Genomic DNA, 17,230 nt, shown 5'->3' on the forward strand with positions numbered 1-17,230 from the left:
CCAGGAATCTCGACAATCAAATAAGTACCACAGATCTCGACAATCATACAAGCACTGACATCAGACGAAGCATGACTTGGAAAAGTGAACAACAAACACCGACAAACAGACATTATCTCACCTGGAAGTCCCAAATCTGCACACAATTTCTGTATATAAATCAAACCACCGTGTGCAAACAACGGACGACGCACAAGTATCACTACTATTGGGGGCGCGAGCGGAAAACGACCACCTCCGGACGATTCCCTTTTTTATAGGGGTGCTCGCCGTCAAACGGCACGCGCCGGCCAAGATCAAATGTTCTAAATGGGCTGTAGACGGAAGCCCTGTGTCCGTGTTTTCACCGGAGCCTTACTAGTGGAGGCTTCGGCAGCCTCCCTGATTTCGGAAACCAAGCAAGCTGAAACCACGTGGAAGACCATGTTGAAATGTGTTGTCAAGCTGTATCAGAGGCGTGCAACTCAAAACGGTGAATATGACTTCTTGTAGCCTAAATCAATCAGGTCCACCCGCTTATTACCCGGGAGCTAAGTGTGTTAAGACACTACACAGAACAGCGTTTTGAATAGCACTCAAAATAGTCTGTTGCCACGAAATTTAATTATATCGACAGATGTGACTGTCATGTGTCATGTCAGGCCAAAGGAGCGAAACGCTATTGTTCATTGAACCGTCCCGCTATATAAAAACTAAACGAGCGAAACCCGACCGAACTTCTCTTAATCCTTGCAAATATTGGTTACGCCTCATCAAACGATGCTACCAATGTGTAAAGTGCTAATTCCTATAGAGCAATTAAACGGTCTTCTGGGCCCTTTAGCCGATCCAGAGAAAATCCTATTGTCAAACTGAAATTGAGATGAATGAATTGGGCCAACCGACCATTCAACAGTCTTGCGTCCGTTTAATGCCGCGCTTGTCAAATTCACATTTTGACGACAATTTATTGGTTTCATTAATAATTTGGTGTTTTCCACTCGGTTTAATTGCTGTTCGCCAAATTAATTATTTGACAAAGAGGCATTCGGCTTATTGACGATCGGAGATGATTTTCCATTTGTCTCATGACCATTCGTTCAGACTCCGTTTCGGTATGTTGGCATTTGGCCAATTGGCATTCCGCTCCCTTAGTTTTCGGTTAATAAGCACTTTGATTTTTTCACGTTTCGACAATACGCGCTATGTCTATAACACATGTCGTCAGTATGGTTAGCCTTTTGCTTATCACCTTTAAACGTGACATCAAAAAGGACAGCGGCAAAGAACATTCAGGTTCCCCACACTAAATGAAATAGCATTCGATTTAACGCCATATGACAATATGTCCCGGGATGGAACTTTCACAAGCATCAGCCTTGCTTAGTAAACTGCAGTCAGTCCATCAACTGTTTGTTTGACATGAGGTTTTCATCTGGTCGCACCCACGAATAGAGTAGGGATACTCCATCAAAAATGAAAAGGTTCTCAAAGAATTTGTGAGTGATAAAAACCCAAGCAAACAAGTAAAAAAAAGCAGGAACATTCCATTTGAACTCGAAAACCAGGAACTGTGCACGCGTTCCTGTTTCCAACTTTTCAATACACAATAGAAAGTATGCAGTTTTCCCGAGCCCTTCTAAAGCTATAGTGACTTCCGGCCACCACGTTAACCTTCCAAACAAAATAAATGACATGAGAGCATTGCAAGCAAGCAACGTGCATCCCCTGTGCACCCAAGCGTGCAGTCCCTGAGCTCAGTTGCATTTAAAAAGGAACAACGCATTTAAGATTGCATGATATGCCCTGAAATACTTGCAAATGCTTGGAATCCGTCAAACAGATGCCAAGTAAATGCTTGGGATCCGTCGAACGTACCTCCTGAAAACTGTTACAATCGATGACGCGTGCGCAATTTCACGAGGTTTTCTGACATGGTTGACTTCAGATCAGCCTGTTGATCTACTGAAAAAGCATATAAGGCGACTTGCACGACCACAGCCCAACGTAGGCCTTTCCAACCTCAAGTATAATATATCCAACTACTTTATAATTACATCGCCTACGGTGCCCTCAGTAACTAATATTACAGCCAAACCTAGCCCAGGGACGCAGTCAAGGGAAAGGTCAAAGAGCCGTGTCCCCCCCCCCCCTGAGGCAAGAGTTGTACTCTAGATACCAGAACTCTTATACTCTAGATACCAGAAGCTGTCACAAGAATTTTGGTCCCAATTCGCGGGCCTTTAAAGTTACATTCGCCTCTCCTTTTAGGAATCTGTTTGCTACGCGTCGGACCATCGAGTCTACAATTCAGGCTTTTTGATAACTAATGGCCTCATACCAACTCAGCCAACGTAAGATCTTAAAGAACGTATTCAGGGTTTTGGGATTTTGCAGCCGGTTCTGGAAATCTCTCGGAAACCAGAAAACAAATAACACGATCTACACAAAGTCTGCGGATAGATGTAGAGCACGTCATTGCATTATCTGTGTGGAAGCTGCCTACCTTAGGTGAGCCTCTTGACGCTCAAACACCGTAATCAGCCTCTTTGGGGTATGGCAGCCAATAGGAAGATGCCCAGCTAATTTACTGTACAGGTTTACCAACTAACAGAGAGCCAATCACTCCTTCTGTTGTCTGTGATGCAGCCAAGTATAGGGCCATGGTGGCCATATCTCTCTCTCCCCCAAGTCAAGCGGTTAGCGCCTATACCCAGCTAAAGTGTGAATTTGTAAGAATCTGGTGGTAATTCGCAGACTCCGGAGAAATTTTAATATTGCTCCGCAGCGAAATTTTAACCACGTGCGTGTATGCCACACGTAGAGTGGCGTTTGGGTTCTCTTCACTAGGACTCTCCGGAACAAGGGATTATACGGTTTCAGCGCAGCACAGCCATAGATAGCAGATTCCAGAAGAAATGTTTGGGTAGCCGCCAGAGTGATGACCGATATTTCAGGCTGTTTATCAGTGTAGGTCCAATGTTAAAAACTGACATTATTTGTGGCCTGGACCCATAAACTCCACCACACGGAACCAATGCGAGACATGCCCATTTACAGTTGTTTTATGACTTGACATTGCGCATAGAGCGCTGCATGCAGAGAAGCGTCTTACGCCGTCAACTCGACCCCCTCCTCCTTTGTCGTGACTGTGGCGAAATAACTAGGGAAGCCCCAATATTTTGGGTGAATTCTAGTCACCAAAGCCTGCGCTACGCGTCTATGCAGCCGGCATGGTCTGATCTGTTTCGGTTCGGATGTCTTGGGTGGCAGTTGCCTCTGCTGAGCCCTACCCCCTGAAAAGGTGAACTTGGCTGCTCTCCGGTCCAAAACTGACGTATTTTTGAGCCAAACTGTGTCAGAGACACCGGAAGTTCTACTAACGTGGGATGGTCGATTGCCACTTTTAGTCATTTATTCCCAGCCCATGTCCATAGGCTCACTTTTAGCTTTTTTGGGGATTTTATTTGGGGGGAGGGCTCCTCCTGGTCCTGCTTGCTGCGTTCCTGGGCAGGGCTGAGATTGTTTGACGCTTCGTAGGCGGTACGTGCGCCCCGTGTGTGTTGCCCACGATTGCACGTGATGACCTGCACTCGTGGACCCGGTTTGCATACGTCGTACGACCGTCTCTTCTCTCCGTTAATGCGAGTCTCTTGTTGCTGTTGGCCCAGGTCTGGGCTTGTTTCCGACTTTTGTCTATCAGTTTTATTTCGCGACTTGCAAATGATCGATTCCTTGTAATCGAATGAAGCGATGAAACAGTGGTGATACTGCCATCCTTCAAAAAGCCATCACCCGCATAAACAGCCGGTGTTTAAGTGCGCATAAAACAATGTTGTCGTCTTGAAGCCTCCACTCCCTCAATCCGCCGTACGCATCATGAGCAACTGTGCAGATGCTCCACAGATTTCTGTCGCATTCAATACTATCGCACACTTCCTGGGTAACTCATATTGTACAGCTTCAAAGCAGTTACGCACACCTGACGGCGATTGTGGTTGGATCATGACGCGATTCATGGATTTCTGACGTGGAATCGAATCCATTTTGATCCTGTCCCAAAGTTTATGAATCGGCTCTGAGCCCAATTAACATCACTAAACAACGGAGTCGAATCTGAATCGGATTCTAGCCCTAACAGAGCATCTCCAAGGTCGCATTGGATTCCGTGCGAGTCAAGCAGAAGTTCAGCGTCACGTGCCAAGCGCCAGCCTGGCTGGTTCCTCCGCTATGCGTCTCTCCCCTGGAAGCCAGACGCTGCCCTCAAATGCATGCCGTGCTCCACGTTAAGCTCCCCACCAACAACGCCGCTTAATGCTTTCTTCCAACGTCCACCCCTCGCCAAGGAGCTTAACGGCGCGATGCCTGCTGCGCGTTCCCTGTTAATGAAAAAGATCGGACGCAGAAGAACAGGCGTATATTCGCTTCGATGTTGGTCTCATTAAGCGCGGCGGCAGTGACCGTGCGCCGAGAAGCGGCGGCCCGGCTGGCCGTACGAGGCATCCTCACAACCGGGCACCAGCAGGCCCCCACACATACACGCAGACATGCAGTCAGACCGATTTACAGACAGGGCGCTCACGGCCGAACGGAGGCAGTGACATCACTGGCGCCAACGAGTGACGTCACTGGTATATTTCCCTCGATCGGTGCGGCTCTCGCTGCCACGCCAGTCGAGTACAGTTGGCGAGCACGGTTGACGACCGTACTGTGGCCGTGCACGCCCGGTTAGCGCAGTGGGTAAGTAGGCTGACCTGGCCGGCGCCAACGCCATCGGCACATGGGGACATAGTCACGTACATTCACATGAGTACACCGGTTGGACACGGGAATGCGATCAAATGTCTGTAAACACGCAAGAGACACTAAGATACATTATACGCCTCGAGCCCGTGACGTCACGGATACGTGACGTAAGAGCGACGTCACATCACGCATCCGTCGAGTCCTCGCTCCGCGTCGCGCCCGCCACGTGGCCGGCACGTGGCCGCCACGGGGTGCGTCACAACTCGGTGGTCTCCACGTGCTTGCCGCGCGGGGCGTGGCGGCCGCTCTGGCTGAGGATGTTCTGCTGGTACCGATTCAGGTCGTTGGTGGTCTTGGGCCCGGCGTCCGGCCTGTTGAAGTTGACCGAGGAACGGGACGGCGACCTGTCGAACGGGCCCACAGCGGGTCAGGGGCGACGCCAGCGGTGGGAGAGCAGGAGGCACGCAATCCAATCGAGCGTACCTGCAGCGGGTCAGGAGCGAAGCAAGCAGTGGGATAAGGGGAGGCACGGGGAGGCAATCCAATCGAACGGGCCCGCAGCGAGTCAGGGGCGACGCCAACGGTGGGAAGAGTGGAAAGAACACAACCCAGTCGGGCGGGGATGGATAGGGAACAAGCGCGGATCAAACGTTAACCAAAAGAAACGTGTCGCATGAACCACAATGACGTGCCGCAACATAATATATTCAGACTCTTGCGTGCCATAAACCAAACTGTCCTGGTTCCGATCGTATGGTTTGTACGTGTCTGTGTAGATTCTTAGCTATCAAAATTTAGTCACGCACGTATTAAAGAGAACGTGTCGTCTTTAAAGACATTAAAGTACGCATCAGACAGGATGGAACAAGCTCATTTGTAACTATTGCCATACTTTTTAAACGGAAGAGACTGCTTTTGACAGCACGATTCTCTGTTTCACAAATATGACCCTCAATGCGTCGTGATTTAATTACGTCATCGTACCCTGCACAACATTGAATGAGAGCCAATTGACAGCCGTTAGTTGTGGAAGCGGTGCTCACGAACACCAGCTATGAACACGTCGACAATTATATTGTTCTTGGTCTTGATCGCCACATAAATATGGAATGGCAGGCTTTGAATGGCATCATTGTGACGTTATAAATGCCAAGGTGACATTACAAAGCTCTCCCCGAAATACTCTCCCCAAATTCGCGGGCGTGAAGCTCAGAAACTAGGCGGCTTTGAACCTTAGGAAGGGCGGGATTGTAAATAGCGTCGAAGCAGTCAGTCTTTGCGTCTTCGAGTTTTCAGTCTTCGAGGTGCCTATTTCGAGTCAAAACCTCATATAAATGTTGAGCGCTCCCGTTAAAGGGAGTTTACCACATTCGCATGGGATTTTGAACTGAAATAGCCACCTTGAAGATCAATCGGTACAGTTCACGGCCATGCCATTCTTGAGACCTAGACCCCCCTAGTTTCTGAGCTAAACGCCCGCGAAGATATGCAGACTATTTCGGGAGACTAATTCAAAGTCACCCAGGCATTCATGACGCCATAATATGGTCACTCAAACCCGGTCATTGCATTAGCCATGCTGCGACCAAGGCCTATAAAGGCATAATTATCGAATCGTTCACATCTGGCGTTCGTGGGCATAATTTCCAGATATTGCCGTCAGCTGGCTCTCGAGCAATTTTGTGCAAGGGACGACGATGTGACGTATTGAAGAGCATATTCACTAAAGAGACAAATTATGCTGTCAAGAGCAGCCTTTTTCATTTAAAAGCATACCAAAAGTTACAAATGAGCTTATTTCATCATATCTCACACTTGCTTCAATGCCTTCAAATGAGGGACATTCCTTTTAATCCTTAACCTAAATTTGGTCAGGGGAGGGAAAACACGCTCCGTGGTCTATTTTGCTCGTACGTCCCTGTTACTACACATTTCAATAAAACACAAGGATGTCTTTTTAACCCTGGTCTGATGGAGTAACGCCATTTTCGAAGACATGCGTGAGGAACGGCTGCACGTCAAACATCAGCATTTATAATATCGTTGCTACCGTCATCATCAAATCACAACATCAGACTGCCATCACACACAGCAGCCAGCCGACCCACCCGTGCTGGTGGGTGAACAGGTCCTGCTGCTGCTGGGCCGACAGGGTCAGACTGTCGCCGGTGAAGGCGTTCTCATCCAGACTGTCTCCCTCCACATACAGGCGGCTGTCGGCAGACAGACATACAACACCAACCGGGCTCGACGGGCAGTGTATGGGCGCAAAATGACCATTCAAGTCGACGCGCCCTAAAACACCAGTGAACAATAACAAGACGGGCAGTGTACGGCAGGGTACGCCGGCGAAGCTACGGTCGCGGCGTGGCGAGCGTGCGCTTCGAAGGCCAAAAAACGTAAAGGGATGCAGTGTTCATGAGCTCAAGGGGCCATCGTGATGGCTTTTATGAGGTATGATGATGTGCTGGTGATGGTTTTTATGAGGTAGGCATGGTGTGCTGGTGATGGTTTTTATGAGGTATGCATGATGTGCTGGTGGGTTTATGACGAACCCTAGTCGCATGGTTCTTCGGATTTGATAAGCCCTGGATTAAGGCGTGATGAAAAAAAATTAAAGGCATTGAAGAGATCCGTAAGGTATTGAGGAGATATGTGAGGTGTTGAGGAGATCCGTGAGAATGTGTTGAGGGGATCTGTGAGGCGATTATCAGGAGATCCGTGAGGGTATGTTGATGAGATCCGCTACAGAGAGAGAGAGTTGAGAAGAGCCGTGAAGGGATACCGAGGAGATCCGTGAGGAGCTGTTGAGGAGATGCGCGAGGAGATGCTGAGGAGATCCATGAGGAACGAACAGGGCGCTCAATGTTATGGATCAAACGTTGCAATCTTTATGATATTTGATGCAGTGAGAACGTCGTACTGGACTGCAACTTGGCCTTGAGGAGGCCGTAAGATGGTATTGAGGTATCGTGAGCCATCGTGATGGCTTTTATGAGGTATGATGATGTGCTGGTGATGGATTTTATGAGGTATGATGATGTGCTGGTGATGGCTTTTATGAGGCATGATGATGTGCTGGTGATGGATTTTATGAGGTATGCATGATGTGCTGGTGGGTTTATGGCGAACCCTAGTCGCATGGTTCTTCGGATTTGATAAGCCCTGGATTAAGGCGTGATGAAAAAAAATTAAAAGGCATTGAAGAGATCCGTAAGGTGTTGAGGAGATATGTGAGGTGTTGAGGAGATCCGTGAGAAGGTGTTGAGGAGATCTGTGAGGCGATTATCAGGAGATCCGTGAGGGTTTGTTGATGAGATCCGCTAGAGAGAGAGAGAGTTGAGAAGAGCCGTGAAGGGATACCGAGGAGATCCGTGAGGAGCTGTTGAGGAGATGCGCGAGGAGATGCTGAGGAGATCCATGGGGAACTAACAGGACGTTCAATGTTATGGACCAAACGTTGCAATCTTTATGATATTTGATGCAGTGAGAACGTCATAACTGGACTGCAACATGGCCTTAAGGAGGCCGTAAGATGGTATTGAGGATGTTGTCATGCCGCCCTCGATAACTCGCTATGAGGCTGCGATGAAGCCGTGACATGGCGTGAGACTGATGACGTCGTCATTAAACCGGCTCGCAGTGGTGGGCAAGTGAGCCATGCGCCAAGCAAACGCCTCCTGAGCCACTGTGACCCGTTCTGACCTATCGTCTGGAAGCCCTGACCCCCTGACCTGCTGTGTGGACCCCTGACCCTATGACCTGCTGTGTGTATCTCTGACCCTCTGACTAACCTGCTGTGGGGATCTCTGACCCTCTGACTGACCTGCTGTGTGGATCCTTGGCCAGCTGACCTGATGTGTAGATCTCTGACCCTCTGCTCTGCTGTGTGATCCTGACCCTCCAACTGACTGCTGTGTGGACCCCGACCCTCTAACTGACCTGCTGTGCGGTGCGCCGTCGGTGTCCGGCTTGTACCACTCATTGTCAAAGCCCGCCCGTCCACACGGGGGTTGCTCCCTTCCACCGCGTGCACGTTGGTGTTGGGCACCGCCGACGACCTGCTGACGGTGGCCGTCGGAGAGCCTGGGGGCACGGACACGGTCAGTCTGGGGAGCCTGGGGCACGGACACAGTCAGCTGGAGAGCCTAGGGCACGGACACAGTCAGTCTGGGGAGCCTGGGGGCACGGACACAGTCAGCCTGGAGAGCCTAGGGGCACGGACACAGTCAGTCTGGGGAGGCCTGAGGGCACGGACACAGTCAGTCTGGGGAGCCTGGGGGCACGGACACAGTCAGTCTGGGGAGCCTGGGGGTACGGACACAGTCAGTCTGGGGAGCCTAGGGGCACGGACACAGTCAGTCTGGAGAGCCTGGGGGTACGGACACAGTCAGTCTGGGGAGCCTCGGGGTACGGACACAGTCAGTCTGGGGAGCCTGGGGGCACTGACCACAGTCAGTCTGGGGAGCCTGGGGGTACGGACACAGTCAGTCTGGGGAGCCTCGGGGTACGGATGCGGGCAGTGGGGAGAGCTTGGGGGCATGGACACATTCAGTCTGGGGAGCCTAGGGGCGCGGACATAGGCAGTGGAGAGAGCCTGGGGACAAGGACACCGTCAGTCGGAGAGTCTGGGGGCATGGACACCGTCAGTCGGAGAACCAGGGGGCATGGACAACGTCAGTCGGAGAGCCAGGGGGCATGGGCAGCGTCAGTCGGAGAGCCAGGGGGCATGGACACCGTCAGTCGGGGAGCCCTCTCGACTTTCCGCTCTACGGCCCGCCGCTCACCAGGCCGGGGACTGGACCTACCGAAGGCGGTGGCGGTGGCGGCGCGCAGCTGGCGCCGGTAGCGCGCGCGCTGGCTCAGGCAGGCGCCGAGCACGGTGGCCAGCAGCAGCAGCAGGAAGGCGCAGCCGCCCAGCAGCCAGCTGAGAGCGGCACGACTCGGCTCAGCACGAGCCGGCGCCGCGCCGCCGCCCGCCGCGTCGACAACACGTTAAACTCCTGCAACAGGAAGAGTGAAAAGTGTGCACTGGTGGCCTGCGCATTAACAATAATAGAAATGCAAGGTAGGTTGTTAAGTGCATCTGTGAGAATATTTCACGCGTACTGAAGACAGTCTGTTTATAATATATATATAATCTATATATATATGTATATTCATATATAATATAATATATATATATATATACTACATAGATATATAACACGTAAATAACATGCAATAAAGCTTAAGTATTGTTATATGTAGGGGTGTAATCCAAGGTGATGTGAAAAATACATGATAAGTAATAGCAAGTGCAACGAAGAAACACACATATCTAAAATTAAAAAAATCAAAGCAAAGATAGCAACACCGCAACAGCGCCTACGTACACGACTCTGAAACGCCGCAAGTGCAAGATGGAACACGGGACAATGCCAGATGCCTGCAAGTTGTTTTGTTTTTTGTTCTTCGCAGAACAGTACTGTTCCCAACTCGATAGGACTCCGCGGTGACCGGATACCGACCTTGAATAGCGGATCGAAGCGTCTCCACATTCTGGTCCAGCAGCGACAGCGCCCTGTCCACCTCCAGGATGCTGTGGTCACGCCGGTCCACAAAGTGGAGGTACAGGTCCGTCTTCGTGCGGTCCACGTCGCCAGTGTTGTCTCGTGAACTTTGAACTCGTCCACGTTGACGGTGGCGTTGGACACAGTTCCCCAGGTAGCTGTAGAGGCGGGCAGACAGAGTTCGGAATGTTCACATTGCATGATGCATTTAACAAAACGTGAGTGTGTATGCTGACGGTTCCTCGGGATTGACGCAAAAGCGCGATTGCTTAAATCTGTCCGCGCCACCAAATATTCCTGCTTGAATTTCCCACTACACAATGCCAAATGTAAATTGCGGCCAAAGCACAAAATCTCCTGAAAAGTGCTGGCATACGCTCATGCACGACTCTCCCGTTACTTCGTACAGGGTACCCTGTTCCGTGACGATCGCCACTACTGCTGGCACCTTCACACCTTCTGCAGGCGCCGTCTCACCCCGTTGACCACCACCGCTCAAAAGACGGTTAAGTTTCTGTGTAGCTGAAAGTGTCGTGTGAAAAGTGTCGAAGCGTCGAAAAATTGTGGAAGTGGAAGTGTCGCTAATGCCGGGTATATGCTCTGCAGTGCGTGACGCATTGCTTGCAGTGCTACGATAGAGCCACGGGGAGGCTGGCAATCCCGGTTTATGACAGCATGATGCTGTGAGTGAGAAATTGACGCGACTCGCACGCCTCAGCGTGCCACGTCAGGACGCTCGCTGTGTGTTCCTCATTAGTAAAGCCTGAGGATATGAGAGCTGAAGATAGAAAAGCCAGCCAGGAGAACGGCGAACTGCAGAACACGGCTCCGTGCACAGGCTCCAGCTGATCAGGCGCCCGACGCTGCCCGGGCTCCGACAGAGTCTGTGGCGGACATGCGGCGCTAACGCGCGTGGGTCACTGACGTGCGTCACTGGCGCGCGTCACTGACGTGCGTCACTGATGTGTGACACCGGCGTGCGTCACTGACGTGTGGTGCCGGCATGCGTCGCTGACGTGTAGCGTCGACGTGCGTCACTGACATGAGTGCGTCACTGACATGAATGCGTCACTGACGTGCGTGCGTCACTGACGTGTGGCACCGACGTGTGGCACCGATGTGCGGCACCAACGTGCGTCAATGACGTGCGTCACACTGAAGTGTGGCGTTAACGGGCGGCACGACATCGGTCTGCAGTGCTCCGCGTGAGCTCTCTGAGGTGTGGCACACGCGTCCTGAAGTGTGACATCTGGTCTTTGAGGTGTGGCACCTACTGCTTGCGTTGTGTACATCAAGAGGGCGGTACAAAGAGCGGTACAGAAAGTGTGACACCTTACCTCTGTAGTGTGGCACCTAGCCTCCGCGGTGTGACGCCTTACAACTGTAGTGTGACATCTAGCCTCTGCAGAATGGCAGTGTAGCACCTTCCCTCTGCCGTGTGTCACCTTCCCTCTGAAGCGTGGCACCTTCCCTCTGCCGTGTGTCACCTTCCCTCTGCCGTGTGGCACCTTCCCTCTGAGGTGTGTCACCTTCCCTCTGCCTTGTGTCACCTTCCCTCTGCCGTGTGGCACCTTCCCTCTGAGGTGTGTCACCTTCCCTCTGCCGTGTGGCACCTTCCCTCTGCCGTGTGTCACCTTCCCTCTGCCGTGTGGCACCTTCCCTCTGCCGTGTGTCACCTTCCCTCTGCCGTGTGTCACCTTCCCTCTGCCGTGTGGCACCTTCCCTCTGAGGTGTGTCACCTTCCCTCTGACGTGTGTCACCTTCCCTCTGCCGTGTGTCACCTTCCCTCTGCAGTGTGTCACCTTCCCTCTGCCGTGTGGCACCTTCCCTCTGGGGTGTGTCACCTTCTCTCTGAGGTGTGTCACCTTCCCTCTGAGGTGTGGCACCTACTCTCTGAGGTGTAGTACCTTCCCTCTGAGGTGTGTCACCTTCCCTCTGAGGTGTGGCACCTTCCCTCTGAGGTGTGGCACCTTCCCTCTGAGGTGTGTCACCTTCCCTCTGAGGTGTGGCACTTACTCTCTGAGGTGGTCGATGCGACGGCGCGCCTCTTGCGGCTGCATGCGCAGCACAAACTTGACCCGCTGGTCCTGGCGCAGCAGGTAGATGAAGACGCGCGCCTCGTCCCCCTCCTCCGACCGGTCCCGCACGTGCACCTGGTGACACATAGCGCATTGGGCTCCGTGGCTCTTGGGGAGGTTGCTCCCACTTCGACATTTGCACCCACCCCGCCCCCTCCCCCACCCAGTCTCACACCGGCCAAACTCGTCTCACAGCAATAAAAACGGCACAAACACATGGCGTTACACCAAGTAAAGCACGCCTTAAGGATGTCCTAATATAGTACAACACGCATCTTCGAAATTTTAGCTAAAAAGGTGGGAGAGGTTCGAGCTCGCACTGCCACTTAAGCTGCAACAACTTCAGCTGCAGCCAGCCGACGCTGGCGGCGAGACGTACCACGAAGTCGAAGTAGCCCTTCATGCCACGCTGGGGGTCGAAGTTGAGCGTCACCACGCCCGTCTTCTCGTCCAGCAGAAAGGGCACCTCGCCGATCGTCTCCAGCCCTGCCGGGGAGGACAGCAGTGTGCCCAGGGACCACCGTGGCGCGCTGGCGCAGGGCAGAGGCTCACACAGACCCGCACAGGTGCAGACTAGTGCCGAGCTGGGCAGTTCCCAAACCGCTTCCGGAATCGACCCGAATTTCGTTGGGTCGGAGTGTATTCGGTTTCTTTGGATTTTATCGAGAATTAGAGCCAAGTGTGAGTCGGCTAAACCATCCGCCAGTGAATAATTCAACTCAGAGCTTGTACGGTCTGATGTCAAAATACATGTTTCATGTCGCCTTCTAGAAAATCCATTAAGCCAGATATCTCACTCTAACTCACTCTATCTCACTCTAGATATCTCACTCTAACTCCCGTAACCAGAATCGATCTCATGAAAATCAATTCTGAAATTTCAGAACTTGTATAAAAAGACATAATAGATATAGAAAGATATAGAAAGATATACAGAAAGATATAGCCATATCTTTCGGGTTAAGATCCAAGTCGACTCGGACCTAAGCGGTGACCATCTGAGCCAGAGAGGGAATCAACCCAACACGTTGTGCCTCGAAATCGGAATAGATTTAGCTGAAATGAAAACACGCACAAGTCTGACTTTCAATGCCCCTACCTTCAATTCGTTGGGAATGCTGCCATGGGGTGCCGAGTCCTTACCTTCGCTGAGCGTCTTCTGTATGGCACCCTTGATAAAGTACCTCATCTCAGCGTTCGCCCCGTAGTCCAGGTCAACCGCCTGGGGGAAGAAGGTGCAGGAGTCCGTCAGTGGCTTCACTCGAAACCCTTGTTAGCATTTACGGTGTAGCTTCAGCACCCTCGTTTCTGCGGCGATATTTTCGCAGTTGGCGGTACCGAATCAACGTAAAGTCAAATTACCACGAGGGTCCTCCTTTTACCGATTTAGGTCCAGAAAGCTTATCGCGACTGCAGACCTCCAACTTTTGTGCGCCGTATTTGACTTCTATGACTTCTGGAGACGCAGCCTCGCAACCAAGGGTAAGAAAGAGCCCGAAAGACGTAACTCCAAGACAGGACGCTGTAGGTCCGTCTCGTAGCAACAGCGCGGCTGCTTCGGCGAGGCTGGCAGAAATATGCAGCCGACTGTGTTGACTGGGCGAGCTGTCACAGTTGAACTTGGTCGAGTTGAGCTTTGAGTGAGACAGGAACGTAACAAGGACAGCTTGTGTCGCTTCATCCAGTTAGACTAACCTCCAATTCACTGTGGGTCAAAACTAACCAGTCGCAGATCCTTACAATTATATTCCGGCTTCTGATGACCTCTGCTCCCCTGGGCAGCAGGGGCGGATCAAGAAGGGGAGAGGGCACAGGGCCATGGCCCCCTTGGACCCCGAAGGGGCCCATAGGCTTCCAAAGGGGCTTCCATAGCAGGCGGAACAGGTGCAGTTTTTGTTTAACACAAAATGCAACAAAATTGGACATTTTTGGATTCCCAAGCAGCCAAGAAAAATTGCAGGCAAAGTGATGGGCCCACGAGAAAATAAAATAAAGGAATTCAATAACTGGAGGAGTTGTTCATTGGGAACTACAAGCCTCATTACGCTTTTCAGGGGTCCTATGCTGTTTCCGAAGGACCTACATGCTCACTTGCAGGAGTGAACAGATCGTTAAGGAGCCCTCCATGCTGCCCTTGATTTCTGTGCATTTGCTCAGAAGGCCCCATGCTGCTGCTGGAACCCCCCCCCCCCCCTTGTTAGCATACTGAAGCACTATCGTCAATCAGGGGCCTTCCGCGGATTCCTTCCCATTCGCCAGAAAGGCTCTTTGGGCCACAGCCAAGTGCCCCATATGCTAACCTGCCGGGGAGTTTTCGGTTGCTCAGAGGCCCTTTACGTTGGCCTCGGTTAATTCACCAACACACTCACGATATGCTTATGGGATCTCTTCATTGGTCTAGCGCCCTTCCAGTTCTCTGTCACCTGTTGAGGACCCTGTGCTCTTGTCGGGGGCATCTGTAAACCTGCTCGGGCACACTCGATTGTTTGGAGGTCCTCGACATTGTGTCTTGAGCTCTTCCTATTCGAATGGGGGGCCTTATGCACTTGTCAGGGGCCCTATCTGTTCGCCTCCTCGACCTCACTGCATTGTTAGGGGGCCCTGTTTATTTGGCCTTGGTGTTTGAATTTAGGGCCCTACACTGGGCCACCTAATAATCTACTCGGGTACACTCCATATTTCGGGGGCCATCCGCACTGGATGTTGGGTACTTTTTATTTGAATGGAGAGCCCCACGCTCTTGTCGGGCCCCTTCTGGTACGCTGCTCGGACACATTCCATTGTCTGAGGACAATTTGCATTGGGTCTTGGGTACTTCCTATTTGAATGAAGAGCCCCACGCTCTTGTTGGGAGCACCAAACGGTTAACCTGCTCGCCCACGCTCGATCGGTCAGGGGCCTCTACATTGGGTCTTGGGTACTTCCCACTTGAATGGAGGGCACTACGCTTTTGACGGGAGCCCTACATGCTAACCTCCTCGGGCACACTCGATCGTTCGGGGCCCTCTACATTGTGTTGTGAGCAATTCTGATTTGAATGAAGGACCCTGTGCTCCTATCAGGGGCCCCACCTGTTAAACTGCTCGGGCACACTGTATCATCCCGGGCCCTCCACGCTGCGTCTTAGGTGCTTCTAATTTGAATGGACCACCCTATATTCTTGGCGAGCCCCATTTATTAAGCCGCTCGAGCCGGTGGCGGATGCACAGGGAGGGGAGGGAGGGTACGGGACCACGGACCCCTGTGTACCATGCCGAGGGGACCTATAGGCTCCGTAGGAGCCTATCACTGACCGACTGGACGCAGTCTTCTAACAAAACAAAACAAAATTGGACGTCTTCGGACCTACACAGGACCAAGAACGGTTGCTAGCAAACGACCACGTTGACGATGGTGTTGGACACATTCCCCAGGTAGCTGCAAAGGCGGACAGACAAAGTTCAAAATGCTCACTTTGCACAATGCATTTAACAAAGCCCGAACACATATGCCGGCGGTTCGTCGGGATTAGCACAAAAGCCCGTGTGCTTAAATCTATCCGCGCAACGAATATCTCGCTCAAATTTCCCGTTACGCCTCGTAAGCTGTTAAGTGCGACCGAAGGCAAACTCTTCTAAAAACACGACCACGCGCTTATGCACGGGCTCTCCCGTTACTTCATACGGGTACCTCGTTCCGCGATGACTGCTGCTGCGGGTCAAGAGCTCATAAGCAGACGAATGTACTTTTCGCTGCTTGTGAAGGTACTGCGAGGAGGAAGCTTTGGGTTGCATTACGCTGTCCAGGGGTATCATACTGTTGCCCGGGCCCTTCACGTCCACTTGCCAGGTGGATCTGATCGCTAAGGAGCTTTCCGCGCTACCCTTCATCTCTCTGTATTTTCTCTTAGAGCCCAACGCTGCTGTTGGGGCGCTATCCGCTTCCATACCTGGACACTTTTAACCGATCATAACCGATCAGGTTTGTCTCCACGGAATTTTCTCGCTAGTCCGTAAGACTCTATACGTTGTTTTCCGGGACCCCATACGCCAGGGTGCACTCAGCTGCTCAAGGGCCCCTCATATTAATTTCGGATTCCTTCCATTTGCTCGGACGGCTTTGTGCTGTTGCTGAGGCTCACATAAGGTAAAGCACCTGTTGACGGGAGGCACTTGGTTGGCCCCCTGCGGCACCCATGATCACTTAAGTTCTATCCCTATTGGCCTTGGCGCCTTAGCCTTAGAGCAGCAGTCGGATATGCGCCGAAGAACTTTTACGCACAATTGTCGAACGCAATTTTACGTACCGCCGGCGTCGTGTCAGTTTTCCTTGGCTATTAGGTGTGTGACACTCATTATTCTTCTGCATCACACTCGTAAGATGTTTGAAATGCCAGGATATTTTGCACTCCGTTATAATAAAGGAAAGATTCTATATTAGTCATCAGCCATCAGCTGATTACATCGCCCAGTTGGCTAGCCGTAAAAAGCTAGGAATCAAGTCCGTGCTTGGTTTTGATGGTATTTAGCAGCCAACTTGAGTTTATTTTGTTAATTAAAATCACAAGAATCAACATGATCTCTAGAAAATGAATGAGCTCCATGCATGTGCGTAAGCAGCACGCCCAGCTTTATAGGGCTACGCACAGTAAGATGTAGAGAGAGAGAGAGAGAGAGAGAGAGAGAGAGAGAGATAGAGAGAAGAGAGAGAGGAGAGAGAGAGAGAGAGAGAGAGAAGAGAGAGAGAGAGAGGAGAGAGAGAGAGAGAGAGAGAGAGAGAGAGAGAGATAGAGAGAGAGAGAGAGAGAGAGAGAGAGAGAGAGAGAGAGAGAGAGAGAGGAGAGAGAGAGACGAGAGAGAGAGAGAGAGAGAGAAAGAGAGAGAGAGAGAAGAGAGA

At 51.6% G+C, this 17,230-nt stretch overlaps 1 protein-coding gene and 1 long non-coding RNA gene across 2 annotated transcripts; both read right to left on the reverse strand.

Moving 5' to 3' along the window:
• Positions 1-4,397: 4,397 nt before the first annotated feature.
• Positions 4,398-8,720, reverse strand: LOC119090347 (uncharacterized). Its single transcript, XR_005093211.1, has 3 exons — positions 8,668-8,720; positions 6,834-6,938; positions 4,398-5,129 (listed from the first exon to the last, which is right to left on the reverse strand). It is a non-coding gene; the product is annotated as an uncharacterized LOC119090347 (long non-coding RNA).
• Positions 8,721-9,720: 1,000 nt separating this feature from the next.
• On the reverse strand, positions 9,721-13,575 carry LOC119113795 (uncharacterized). Its single transcript, XM_037238063.1, has 5 exons — positions 13,499-13,575; positions 12,735-12,841; positions 12,294-12,430; positions 10,236-10,306; positions 9,721-9,728 (listed from the first exon to the last, which is right to left on the reverse strand). The coding sequence occupies exons 1-5, from the start codon at positions 13,542-13,544 to the stop codon at positions 9,721-9,723; spliced, it is 369 nt and encodes a 122-aa protein (XP_037093958.1). The 5' UTR covers positions 13,545-13,575.
• Positions 13,576-17,230: the final 3,655 nt, after the last annotated feature.

Source organism: Pollicipes pollicipes, unplaced genomic scaffold, assembly GCF_011947565.3.
Source record: "Pollicipes pollicipes isolate AB1234 unplaced genomic scaffold, Ppol_2.1 Scaffold_1600;HRSCAF=1878_pilon_pilon_pilon, whole genome shotgun sequence".
In the NCBI taxonomy this organism is placed as follows: domain Eukaryota; kingdom Metazoa; phylum Arthropoda; class Thecostraca; order Pollicipedomorpha; family Pollicipedidae; genus Pollicipes; species Pollicipes pollicipes.